The sequence below is a fragment of the Bombyx mandarina genome, chromosome 17 (genome assembly GCF_030267445.1).
Source record: "Bombyx mandarina strain Sakado chromosome 17, ASM3026744v2".
Classification (NCBI taxonomy): domain Eukaryota; kingdom Metazoa; phylum Arthropoda; class Insecta; order Lepidoptera; family Bombycidae; genus Bombyx; species Bombyx mandarina.
Genome location: NC_143223.1, coordinates 16030487 through 16044046, shown reverse-complemented (window position 1 = coordinate 16044046; position 13560 = coordinate 16030487). Strand labels below are relative to the sequence as shown.

General features: G+C 39.8%; 2 protein-coding genes across 2 annotated transcripts; both read right to left on the bottom strand.

Annotated features, from left to right (window-relative positions):
* Positions 1 to 3029: 3029 nt before the first annotated feature.
* Positions 3030 to 5253, bottom strand: LOC114252253 (uncharacterized). Its single transcript, XM_089734091.1, has 2 exons — positions 4099 to 5253; positions 3030 to 3811 (listed from the first exon to the last, which is right to left on the bottom strand). The coding sequence occupies exons 1-2, from the start codon at positions 5134 to 5136 to the stop codon at positions 3734 to 3736; spliced, it is 1116 nt and encodes a 371-aa protein (XP_089590217.1). The 5' UTR covers positions 5137 to 5253; the 3' UTR covers positions 3030 to 3733.
* A 3536-nt stretch (positions 5254 to 8789) lies between these two features.
* On the bottom strand, positions 8790 to 9876 carry LOC114248064 (15-hydroxyprostaglandin dehydrogenase [NAD(+)]-like). The gene has a single exon (XM_028181182.2). The coding sequence runs from the start codon at positions 9786 to 9788 to the stop codon at positions 9027 to 9029; it is 762 nt and encodes a 253-aa protein (XP_028036983.2). The 5' UTR covers positions 9789 to 9876; the 3' UTR covers positions 8790 to 9026.
* Positions 9877 to 13560: the final 3684 nt, after the last annotated feature.

Sequence of the window (13560 nt, the reverse complement as noted above, 5' to 3'; positions counted from 1 at the left end):
GTGAGCTCATCCACCCATCAAAGCAATAAAAAAAATAAAAACCCGCTCGGTGGAAGATCTTCCCTTTGTTTTTACTTTACTTCCAAAATCCCATCCCTCAAACTGGAAATCACTATTAATAGGCTTACCCATACGAACTCACACGACTCCGTACCACCTAACTTGTATTACCTTGATCCGATGAAGTATTATACGCAAATCTTGTTACAAAAACAATACAGATGTTGACATATATTGTCAGGTGTGCATATTACAATACTCATCATGGGGCTACAAACATTCTGCATAATCTTAACGCCAGCACAGAAATTCAGTTAAAATACTTTTCAATATTTATTTATTTCTTTTATTAGGCTCACAATACACATCACAAGCTAAAGATACATAAAAACACAAATAAAAAGAAACAAAATCTGGCTTGCAACATAACCTATGTGCGCAAATGCCTTTATTTGATTAATGCCTTTTATTTTATATATTTATTAATTAAATGCATTTTAACTATATTGAGGGATAAAAGGTTTTAAGTTCAAGCAACATTTCACTTGATATGCGACATTTATCTGTGTAATTAAAAGTCCCTTTTCTCCGGTATCAGTATCAATTCGACATTTTTAATTGAACATCAATTATTTTCACATTCAAATAGCTGTAGAAGTTTTTTGTCATGTTTTTTTTCTTTAAATTTTAAACTTTAAGTGGCCCTCCTGTAAAGTTGCAAGAATGTCGCTTAAACCAAATAGCCTTTAACTCGTCTATATTTAATTTTCTTAGATAATGCTATAAAGGCGAATTTACATTTCGAAATTAGTGTCATGCAACTAATTTCATAGTGTAGACTCGACGTAATAAATGAATATGCAATTCCGAAAAGGGCACATGTCGCATATTTTGTCAAATACGTTTTTTCATACACATGTAGTTTTGAGGCTTACCTACACCCATTTTATAATAATTACAGTAATTTTCAATTGCTAAATTAACACTAAAATATATCTCAAAAGTTTATATTTTAAATTTTACACTGCTTTAGAAAATAATCAGTTTTTTTCATTTCCTGAACATTTTACATTTTCAGACATGTGCCCATTTCGAAATTGCATATACAAATGTATTTCAACTATGTTCAATTCATTTCTAACGTTAGCATCGTTAATTTTTTTTATTGCCCTTGTAGACAGACGAGCATACGGCCCACCTGATGGTGAGTGGTTACCGTTGCCCATGGACTTCAACAATGCCAGGGGCAGAGCCAAGCCGCTGCCTACCTTAATTCAAACTAATATTTTTGAACTAATATTTAATTAACACTATGTTAATTATGCAGGCAATGTATTAAATATTCAATCACTGCCATTTATCCCAAATTTGGATACTAATTCGATGCGTAATTAAATCCGAACAAAAACAGTTTCACTGTAAAAAATTGCGCCAAGTCCACGTTTATAAAACTCATCTCAATAACATTTGCACTTTACAAAAAAAAGAAGACTTCAATAGCTTTCATTCTCTACAAAAATATGTGAAATACAAAAAAATACCAAGAAACCGTCATAAAGATGAAAAAATTAAAAAAAAATTGTTGAGAATTTAAAAATAAAAAAATAAAAATTTTATCGTACTTGGCGCGCGTCATTGAGTACCCTAAATTTTTCAGGATAAATGAACATCCTTTCAATGTTTAGAAATTTATAAGTAGGTCAACCTATGAAATGCATAAATGTAATTAATGAATTATTATTTCATAATAAGTTTTACAAAAGTTAAGTAAAATCGACATCTCATACGTATGTTATTTGAATTTTTTTCATTTCCCACTCATCTTTTATGATTTGAACTAAACACCCTCTCGTGTTCGCTTATACAAATACAAGCTACTTACGAGTCGATACGTATGTATACGTTGGCTTCAAAACATTTGAAAAAATTCTCAAAGATGTTTTTCAAAGGGTAGAAAAGAATAATAAAGTTTCAGCTGAATCTAAAGGGGTCGAACGCAAAAGTGGTCGATTTGGCATATAATAGCCCATAGGTATATAGTGAGAGCTGTTGAAAATTACCGTAGTTCTGTCTCAATTTCTCATAAAACGCTAACAAGAGCGAAAAAGATAACCTGGGTAACTTTTTCAGCTTTCACTGTATATTAAAGCAAAATGGTTTTTTTCTCGGGTTGAAATTCTTCCGAAAAATTTTGGGGTACTCAATGACGCGCGCCAAGTACGATAAAATTTTTATTTTTTTATTTTTAAATTTTCAACATTTTTTTTTAATTTTTTCATCTTTATGACGGTTTCTTGGTATTTTTTTGTATTTCACATATTTTTGTAGAGAATGAAAGCTATTGAAGTCTTCTTTTTTTTGTAAAGTGCAAATGTTATTGAGATGAGTTTTATAAACGTGGACTTGGCGCAATTTTTTACAGTGAAACTGTTTTTGTTCGGATTTCATATCTTTTTGTTAAGTATTATTTTTTGCTCATTTATTACTAATTAAAAATAAATTATAAATATGTAGTCACTCAGCTTAAAAGCTAATGAAACGCTCAATTAATTAGTGTTTTAATGTTAGGTGCCCGACTGGCATGAGACTCTCGGGTTGTCAGTTCCGGTATCGACCGGGGACGCGTGTATTCTGCTTCAAAGTCTGGCGCGCACTAATTGGGGGTGCGAATGATGCAACAGATGCGCGGGCGCGGGTAGCGCGGGGTGGGTCGTCGCGGCACGGACCTGAGTCACATTCTCTTTGGCTGCTGTTGCCCCGCGAAACGGAACGTTGCGTTACATACTCCCCCTCCAAGTTGGGAACGCGTCCCGAGTCCAACTTGGGACTGTTAGTCTGAAGACGCGGCGGCCTTCCTCTTTGCCTCTTTGGCATAATTGGATCCGTACTTGAATTTGACGGAGAGTGGGTTAAATCCGCGGTGTGATACTTGCCGATGACATTGTTTGACAAGTCTGCTATGAAGTACGTTGTAGGACTAACTATTTTTACTACGCGATACGGGCCATCCCGTCGTGGCATGAACTTACGTGTTACACCCCTAGACGCATAAGCAAGCCATAACGAAGGAAATACTCTTCCAGTAGGACTCGGGAGCAAGCCACGGCGGTGGCATCAACAAGTGCGTAGAGTTCTACCCATCTTGTAGCTACATCCTCTACCAGGAGTACCCATCGCTCCCCCTGCTCTCCTTCTGGCAGTGGCCCGAACAAATCGATTGCGAGAAGCTCTCCTCGCTGTTGAAGCACAGGAGTGAGCCTATACGGCGGTACCGATATAGGCGGATGATCACCGGTATCAATGTGGTGCTCGGCGTAAAGGGTTGGGGCTCCCCCCACCCTAAAGATGTCTCCATTCTGCTGCAATAAATGTGATAGCTGCTGCCGTTCATCGGAGCCAAGCATAGAACCCTTATCATCACGCAGGAAGTCAGCAGTAGAAGCAAACATGCATGGCTTAGGGCACTCATATTCAATTGGATAGGTAACCCGTTTTCCCGAAAAATGCCAAGTGGATGAAGCAAAGTCAAGCACAATACCTGCCGCCACCAAAAAATCCATGCCAAGCAAAGTTTCATTATTTTGAGCATCTGGAAAAACAGTAAATTCAAGGGTTTCTGACCTTTCGGGACTTATCCTTACTTCTAGAGTAGTGAGCAAAACTCGGCGGGTGCGCGCGGAACCGTCTGCAAGCCTCACCCGACGCCTGGTTTCCTCACACGGATGGTTATGCTTTAACAGCAATTCATAAAGCAACGCACCGGTAACGCTACTCTTAGCTCCCGTATCCAACAAAGCATTACCTCGTATACCTAAAATTTGAACACTTAAAATTGGTCTTAACCTAACCTGGTGCTCAGTAGAGTTACTCTGGGCAACACTTTTCACATTAGAATTAATCGTCGAAAAATGTCCGACGTTTTCCATGGTCACACTATTTTCGTTCATCATGGTCACCCACCCTATCGCGGCCACTTGGTACCTCGGAATAACTATGTTTTGGTTCGGTACCACTCGAGTAACGCATCAGGGGCCTATTCCTAGAACTAATATTATTGTTTATATTATGATTAAGTCTAGAATAATTTTGAAGTCTAACCTTGTTATCAGTACCGAAAAAGCGCGGAGGAAGAATCGCCTTAAAATCGGTAGGATAATAATTATTTTCATTATCAACAAAACATTGTTTACGATTATTAATATAAATGGACGACTTTACGGTGTTTGAAGTGCAAGCTGTATGCAACGAGCTGCCGCGATGAATAGAGTTCACTGAACTTGACAGCTGTGTATTTACTTTACCAATAGGTAAATCGGATGTGACTGATCGGGTCCGTGCAGCGTCGACGGCGTAATAACTTGCGTTACACTTTGTACACTGAGACCGAGTAACACCTTTGGTACCACACCCGTAACACGAGGATACAGCTTGCGTATTTTCGTTGTCGAATTTCGTTTTTGACGCTAATTTTAAACACTCATCACGAATATGTCCGTACTTTTTGCAATAAACACAGAACAGTCTTTTAACAATCGACGTAGATGATACATTATAAGTGTTCGTGTAGCGAGGCGCGGGGACTCGAACGGTGCTCGGCGCAGCGCTGTCGTCGCGTGGCGGGCCGCCAGCCGCGCCCGAGTTGAATATTTTCCGCGGCGTCATCCGCGCGTATGTATGCTGCGAAGTCGAAGCACCGGCGGGAACTTCGCCTACGGTACTACCCGATGAACGTGGCGTCGCTCGCTGAGGATGATGAATAAATTCAGGCGGACTGGTCTCGTAGATGGAGTCCTCGATATGGCGCGTTTTCTTTAATAACGTGTCGTATGAAGTTATTTCGTCTCTTCTTAATTTTTTACGAACACGACGGTGTAGAAGGCCGTAAAGCATATCAATTTGAACTTTCTCACTAAGGTCACCAGGTGGGAGTCGAGCTAGTAGGGCTCGTGCTCTGGCAACGAAGATCTCCGTCTTCTCTCTTTGTCCTTGCGACATTTTGAAGAGCTCTAAGTAGACTCGATGGGGCGGTCTGCAATCACCGAAAGCGCTTCGTAACGATGATAAAGCGTCGTCCCAGGAAGTGATGCTAGCTTTAACGCCTTGCCACCACACGGCTGCATTTCCGGTTAGTAACATCGATGGCGTGTCCTACGTCAGCACAATCTTTGTATGATTCGACCGCGTCAAGAAAACCGTCGAGTGAGTCGCCGGGCGCTCCGCTGAACCGCGCCGTGCATGACGCGAAGTTCCCAGAATGGTGAGCGGGCGTCGAGGAAGGCGGCGATGTCGGCTCCGACGTCGGTGTTGCTGATGATTCGAGTTGAGTTTTATGCTCAAAAACTCGGTCGAGTAGGCGTTCGAATGCTGCCATTTGACTTTCTTGTAATGACGCCATGTTGTTTGCGGTAAATGTTGGCGTCGGTCCCGCGGTTGAACCAATTTCTTCTTCAACGTCTTGAAAATCGGATTGACGCCGTGACTGACGACGAGTACGTGTCGTAATTACGTAGATTCACTCCGAAATACTAGTTAAAGGGCCCGCGCTTGGGCTGCCAGTTTAATGTTAGGTGCCCGACTGGCATGAGACTCTCGGGTTGTCAGTTCCGGTATCGACCGGGGACGCGTGTATTCCGCTTCAAAGTCTGGCGCGCACTAATTGGGGGTGCGAATGATGCAACAGATGCGCGGGCGCGGGTAGCGCGGGGTGGGTCTTCGCGGCACGGACCTGAGTCACATTCCCTTTGGCTGCTGTTGCCCCGCGAAACGGAACGCTGCGTTACAGTGTAATAATAATCAACATCAACTTTTACAAATTTAAACCGAATTAAATTTTGTTTCAAATGTGAAGGGTAGATTAATAATTAATAATTTATTTATTAACCTTGATACATTTACACATAACAGTTTGCTAAAAACTCTCCACACTAGGCACTGCCTGTCTCGTGGAGAGTTTTTTTTACAGGAGTATCTTAAAACTAGTAATAACGGTGCTGAATATACAAGTAAATCAAAATAGTTAAGCGAAATATTATACATATATATATACACACCCACACATATACATATATATACATACACATACACATATATATAAGAAAAGGAACAGGTATAAGGATTTTTACCATAAGTACGTGTTTAGGGTTACTTAATGCATTTCAGAAAGTCCTCCGAAAAAGAGTAGGACCAATTAAGCAGTTCTTTTATTAACTTTCTTTTAACTTCTTCGTAATTTAGGTTAAGAATTTTGTATTTTTTATTGAGTCTGTTATATAAGTAAGGTTTCATGTAGGAGCTAAAACGACGAGCAAAAGCCGTCCTAACTGAGGGCGTCGGGATTATAGGAGTGCGTTTTGTAGCAAGAACTTTGATGTTGGTAATTTTAGGAACTTCTCTGTGGTAATCAAGGGCTGCCCTAAGGATAAATATTCTTCTCACGCTCAGGACCTCAAATTCTTTAAAGAGAGTGTCTGTGGGATACCGAAATTGTTTCTTTAAAATAGTTTTCAATACTGCTCTCTGAGCTCTTTCAAGGGTAATTAGATGAGAAGTGGCTGCTCCGCCCCAGGCCAGGATGCAGTATGAGAGTATGGATTGACATAGGGCGAGGTAGATGGATTTCAATATGTTTATACTTGCTACGTCTCGGAGCAACTTAAAGGAGAAAATTAATTTCCGGACTTTAGAAGTAGTAGAGCCTATATGCTCTTTAAATGTAAGTTTTTCATCGATAGTGATGCCTAAGTATTTAGTGGAACTAACTTTAAGTATTTCCAATCAATCACACGGACAATCACACGGAAGAATTGGTGTAAGGAAATTGTTTTTTTGGCAAGAATGTATCGCTAGAGATAAGTTTGGAGGTGGGGCTGATTTAATGATGACGCTGTTCTTAATTATTTCAGAATTTAAAATTAAAATCTGAAAACCTTGAAACATCAATCCGCATAAATGTAATTTAAAAACTACAGTAAGAGGCTTAAATAAAAAGCTGAACTTAACTCAGCCTTAATTAGAATTTTCTTCGGAATTCAATAGTAAAGTTCAAGTTATTTTGATGAAATCAAAACCGAAATAATCATAGCATCTTAAACAATCACCTACGAATAAATATTAGTTATTATATTATTTATTATTCGTAGACAATCACAACGGTTTTATAGTTTTGGGAAGGGATTTTTTGTAACGCCATCTCGTAAAGTATTTCGGTATTACATTACAAAACAAAATTGTTTCTCCAACAGTAACAACAGTACTTGCTTCGGCAGTACTTAAACTAAAATACTAACAGTAACAACATTAACGTTATTTAATGTATAAACCGTTCAATAAGAACTGCAAACTATCCCCTTGAAGCTACAGTTTATGTAGGAATAATGACTTTTTGGCGGGAACGTGAGGTGTGAAGTTGTGTGATTTGTTTTAATTTGTCTATTTAGTGTTTCTTCGGGTTTAAATGTGTAATAATAGTGGTTTATTAACTGTTTAATATCTGTGAAAGTGCACAAATGTGGGAAAATTAAACAAAGTCGCTGTACGTAACTTCTCGGTTTCCTCCAAAAAGTCCACTGAGATCTTAGTAAATGACCACCACCATTTTACTAAGATTATATTTCATTCCATATCATCTCATCTCATTTCATTTCATCCCATTTGATTAATGTCTCAAATTAATCATCTTCATTTCATTTCACTCCATAATATCACATTTCATTTCACTCCATAATATCATTTTTCATAAAAATATGAATATAAATTAAAATAAGACATGACCTAAAGGTCTCAGTTACCAGGTCATAAAATCCATTACAAATAGGAATAATTCCAGCGCACCCTGGCGGCCGTAGATTACCATTCTCGAATATTTATAGTCTGTGGCATGTCACTTTTTACATCGAAAAAAGTCAGGATCGAAATTTTTGAGCGAGCCATAGTTTGTGGTGATAAAATTAATAATTTCAAGTAGATTAATTGTTGTAATTGATATAACTAGTTAATATCAGTAAAATAAAGTTGTGAGTGATTGATATAATATACAATTTAGGAACCAGAAGTACCGTAGAATTAAATAAAATTTCGCAACCTCAAAAAACTGTTCTGCTCACAGTAAACACAGTCGGTAGTCTGGCGCTCCGTTTACAACGGGATTTTTGAACGGAACTTGGCGCCAGATTCTACCGAATCTGTGGATGACGTCACGATCTAACGACTCCTCCGTCTCATGATAAGCCAATAGCTCATTAGATCGAAAGGAAAATAAAGAAATTGCGAAAGGTCTATAGTGCAATATCTTTTGACTTGTGGCAAGCGCTAAATAAGTTCCCTCTGACACTGATTCAAAGACGGGCGGACGTTTAGATAAAAAATACAGCTGGGTAGAATCTTTGACAATTTAGAGTAAACAAATATAATGATAAGACACACCTGGGTCGATACTCTGTGTTTGTTATGTATGAGTTTTTGTTGCGAGTAGATACTGTTACACCGGTAAGAGTAACGCCTTCTATCGCCGAATAGCCGAACGAATATCGAAGGATCTAGTAGCATTTAGAACGCTCGAGAAGTACAGCGCCATCTATTGTCAGATAGCGGGAAACACAATACTCGAATTGAGAATTTTAAAGTGTTTGTGAAGTTCTAAGTGTTAATACACTTTTTAATTTGTACTTCGGTAGAATTTTATTTATCCCGAACCCAGCGCGTAACAATAGTTTCAAAACTGAAAAACATAATATATCACATGTAATGTAGATTAAACACAATCCTTAACAATATAAATAATATACAAAATATGTATTCCACATTTTTATTGCATAAATGAGAGAATCAAATGATAATGATTCAATCCAAGGATGAGCAACAAGCGGTCTGCCAAGCATTTCTTGTTTGTTTTTAATAAAGAAATAAAGCTTCGTATAATAAGAGTTATTTAAGTGAGGTCAAAAAAAAAATTGGCCCATTGATTAAAAAGGTTGCTCACCCCTGATTTAATCCATAGAACACAAAGAAAACACAAGAATTAACAATATTTATTTGAGACATCTTTGCTCTACTTGCTTAATTGGTTCTCCCCCTATAATAGCCCAGGCTGTTCCACTATCAGCGACCCTGAACAGCTCAGCGACACCAGCACCGACCTGCGCAGGAGTTTGCCACTTCAGCTGGCTCCTCTGAGCCGCAAACTCTTCAACGTGCTCATCCCACACCGTCAGTTGTGCTGTCAACGCTGAGCTTGTAAACCCGGGGCACACAGTCACGATTCTTACCCCAGTTCTGTCGTAATTCTGCTTATGTCCCAACGTAGTACTGAAACCGAACAGAGCAAACTTCGAAGCTTTGTAATACGGCACATACGGGTCTAGGCAATAGCCGTAAATCGATGATACATTGAAAATTGTGCCACCACTCCCGCCCTTGTCTGTCCTCATGTACTCTCTAAACTTCACCGTCCACTCGATAGGAGCCACAGTGTTTATTTCAAGAGTCTTCCTCAATGAACTCTCGCATATGATCCCAGCGTTGTTCACCAAGACGTCAACACGTTTGTGAGCATCTATGAGCTGATTGAATACCGATTCCAGATCGGTCGTAACGTCGCATCTTAAGAAACTGACCTTCGTAGCACCGTGCTTGCTTTGCAATTCTTTGGCTGCATTTTGTCCTTTCTCCAAGTTTATATCCAGTATCACGACGACTGCTCCTTCGCTGAGGAATTGATCGGCGATACTGAGGCCTATACCTTCAGCTCCTCCCGTTATGGCAACAATTTTATTTTTCAATTCGCGTTCCATATTTAAAGTAGCGCTTTAAATAAAAAAGCTTTCATTGAATACACACGTCAAACCTAACTGCACGCAAAAGATAACTAAAGTCATTATTTGAACCAAATGGCTATTGTGTTTATCTCGTGCAATAACCTCCTGATATGATGTTTACATGCCTTAAATTATAATCGCCTTAATAAACATGACAATTAAACTTTTATTTCGCACTCAATAAACATATTTGTTGTGTGGCGACTTTATCATGCATTTATTAAAAACTAGCGGCCCGCTCCGGCTCCGCTCGGGTCTATAACAAAAATTTCAACGATATTTGACGTCGTTTTATTTTTTTTAATAAAATAACACTTATTGCGGCCTAACTATAATAGTTAGACATATGCTTTCCGGACACTTTTTGTAAATAATAATGTCGTTTACATAGTCGTTTTTTTTTCCACAGGAGAAAATCGCCGAATTCCCACCCGCACGGCAGGTGGGGTATGTGGGAGTCGAACCTCACTAAAAACTCCTGCCTCTCACAGCCGGCGCCCTACCCCGAACCGGGCGGGAGCACAGTCGGAGCTATTGAGACGGTGGGACAGGGTTTACGCAGAGCATATTACATCCATCCCGCCGTCCCCCAGACGCCGGACCGGCGGCCGCCAGCAACATGACCGCGGTTCCCTCGGTCGATGGGCCAAGAGCCCGCATTAATGGCGCCGCGCTAAACCTTCCCCCGGAGCGGTCGGGGGAACGCGACCTACCACGCCGCCCCACGCCAAGGTTCCTCCCCGCACAAAGCGGGTGGAGCCCGAAGCTCTTAGGGGGCCGGGTTACGGACGGGACCCCGGTCCCGACCCCCTGCTCGGCGGCGGCGGGTTTCTGCGTAGTGAGGAGAGCTTTGCCTCACTCGCCCCGCCGCCTCCTTCTGCAAGATGGTGCACTCGCAGAAGTCGAGCATAGCCTTCCAAGACTCGTCGCCGCCAAGCATCGACGCCACGACGCCAGGCAGCGACAAGTCCGGTCCTATCTTTGTGACAAAGACACGGCGCTGCACCTCCCAAGCGGGGCAGATAGCGAGCGTATGCTCCGCCGTGTCCAGGTCGTGTCCACAATGGTGGCATCTCGTCGTCGGCTCAGCTCCTATCCGGTGCAGGTACTTCCCGAAGCATCCGTGCCCAGTCAGCACCTGCACCAGACGGAAGGTGAGGCGTCCTCGGCCACGATTCACCCAGTCATCAAAGACTGGGTAAACCGCCTCGACGGTCTGTAGACCCCACGTGGGGTTGGCTAACCGCCTCGACCACGATTCGAGCACAGACCGCCGAGAATCTACAAAGTCGTAGTACATTACTTAATTCTATCATCAATAGTTTTCGCAGGGCACGCGATGTAAAGAATATTTTAGGTAATTTTATTAAACCTTTTTTTTGTTTGTTAGGTTCACACAACTGGATGAAATCTGCACACATAAACATTGAACTTATTTACATAAAATAATACATTATAGAATACACCCTTTTGGGTGTGAACACATCTTGCTTAAGAGCGTTTGTGCTTAAGATAAAAATATCGTTAACTAATATTAAATTAAGACAAAGAAAACAAAAAACTGCATATACAAACTTACAAAAAAAAACGATAAAAATAAAAAATTAAAAGAGGGAAATTAATGTTCTATAGAAATCAAAATAAATGTGGTTGGTCTACAGCTCGGTGTGGATCACGGAACTTAAATTTATTTTAAGTGAGGCTAGAGAAGCATGGCAAACAAATATGTCAATTTCATCACGTATACTATTTGCCAGGGAAGTCATACGATAGACGAGAGAGTGCTGGCCAAGATTACTTTTGATTTTTGGTAGGTGGAAAGTTTTCCGATTACATAAGCGGCTGCCCAAGCGCGGTACGCTTAAGTGAATACGTTCAAGTATTTCTGGTGAGTCTATTATGCTGTGTATAAGCTTGTAAAGGAACGCAATATCAGCTGATTTACGTCGTGTGCTTAATGACTGCATCCGATAGAACGAAATGCGTTCCTTATATGATTTCAGTTGGTGACACTTATTATCATTAAAAGCGAGATGATAAAGGAACCGTTTTTGGATTCTTTCTATCTTGTTTGCATGTACTTGATAGCCAGGGCACCTTGGGTTACATTATTGGATTTTAGTAGGGATCCCTAATTTTTTTCAAAAAATATTATAGCCCGGTCCGTAGACCCCACGTGGGGTTGGCCAACCGCCTCGACCACGATTCGAGCACGGACCGCCGAGAATCTACAAAGTCGTAGTACATTATTTAATTCTATCATCAATAGTTTTCGCAGGACACGCGATGTAAATAATATTTTAGGTAATTTTTTTACACCTTGGGTTACATTATTGGATTTTAGTAGGGTTCCCTAATTTTTTTAAAAAAATATTATAGCCTATGTCACTCGGGAATAGTGTAGCTTTCAAACAGTGAAAGAATTTTTCAAATCGGTTCAGTAGTTTCGGAGCCTATTCAATACAAAACAAACAAATCTTTACTCTATCCACAGATTCGGTAGAATCTGGCGCCAAGTTCCGTTCAAAAATCCTGTTGTAAACGGAGCGCCAGACTACCGACTGTGTTTACTGTAAGCAGAACGGTTTTTTGAGGTTGCGAAATTTTATTTAATTCTACGGTACTTCTGGTTCCTAAATTGTACATTATATCAATCACTCACAACTTTATTTTACTGATATTAACTAGTTATATCAATTACAACAATTAATCTACTTGAAATTATTAATTTTATCACCACAAACTATAGCTCGCTCAAAAATTTCGATCCTGACTTTTTTCGATATATTTTTTTAAGAGATTTTATGACCTGGTAACTAAGACCTTTAAGTCATGTCTTATTTTACTTTATATTCTTAATTTTATGAAACATGATAATATGGAGTGAAATGAAATGAAGATGATTAATTTGAGACATTAATCGACTGGGATGAAATTTAATGAAATGAAATGATATGGGATGAAATATAATCGCAGTAAAATGGTGGTCATTTACAGAGATTTTTTCAGTGGACTTTTTGGAGGAACCCGAGAAGTTACGTCCAGCAGCTTTGTTTCATTTTCCCACATTTGTGCACTTTCACAGATATTAAACAGTTAATAAACCACCATTATTACACATTTAAACCTGAAGAAACACTAAATAGACAAAATAAAACAAATCACACAACTTCACTCCTCGCGTTCCCGCCAAAAAGTCCTTTTCGATGTAAAAGGTGACATGCCACAGACTATAAATATTCGAGAATACATGGTAATCTACGGCCGCCAGGGTGCGCTGGAATTATTCCTACATTTGTAATGGATTTTATGACCTGGTAACTGAGACCTTTAAGTCATATCTTATTTTAATTTATATTCATATTTTTATGAAAAATGATATTATGGAGTGAAATGAAATGAATATGATTAATTTGAAACATTAATCAACTGGGATGAAATGAAATGAGATGATATGGGATGAAATATAATCTCAGTAAAACGGTGGTCATTTATTAAGATCTCAGTGGACTTTTTGGAGGTTTTTTTTTTTTTTGGTCAGGAGGAAATCTCCGGACTTCCGCCCTCCACTGGGGATGGAGGGCGGGGCATGTCAGAGTCGAACTGACTAAAACCTCCTGTCGCTCAACAACCAACGTCCAAACCTCGCATGAGACAGAACTCATGAAGAGGCAGAGGGGGGAAAGTGAAGCGTTTTTGGTGGTCGTTGGTGGTGGTTGTAAGGTCACCAGTGCCGGGCGGCACAATA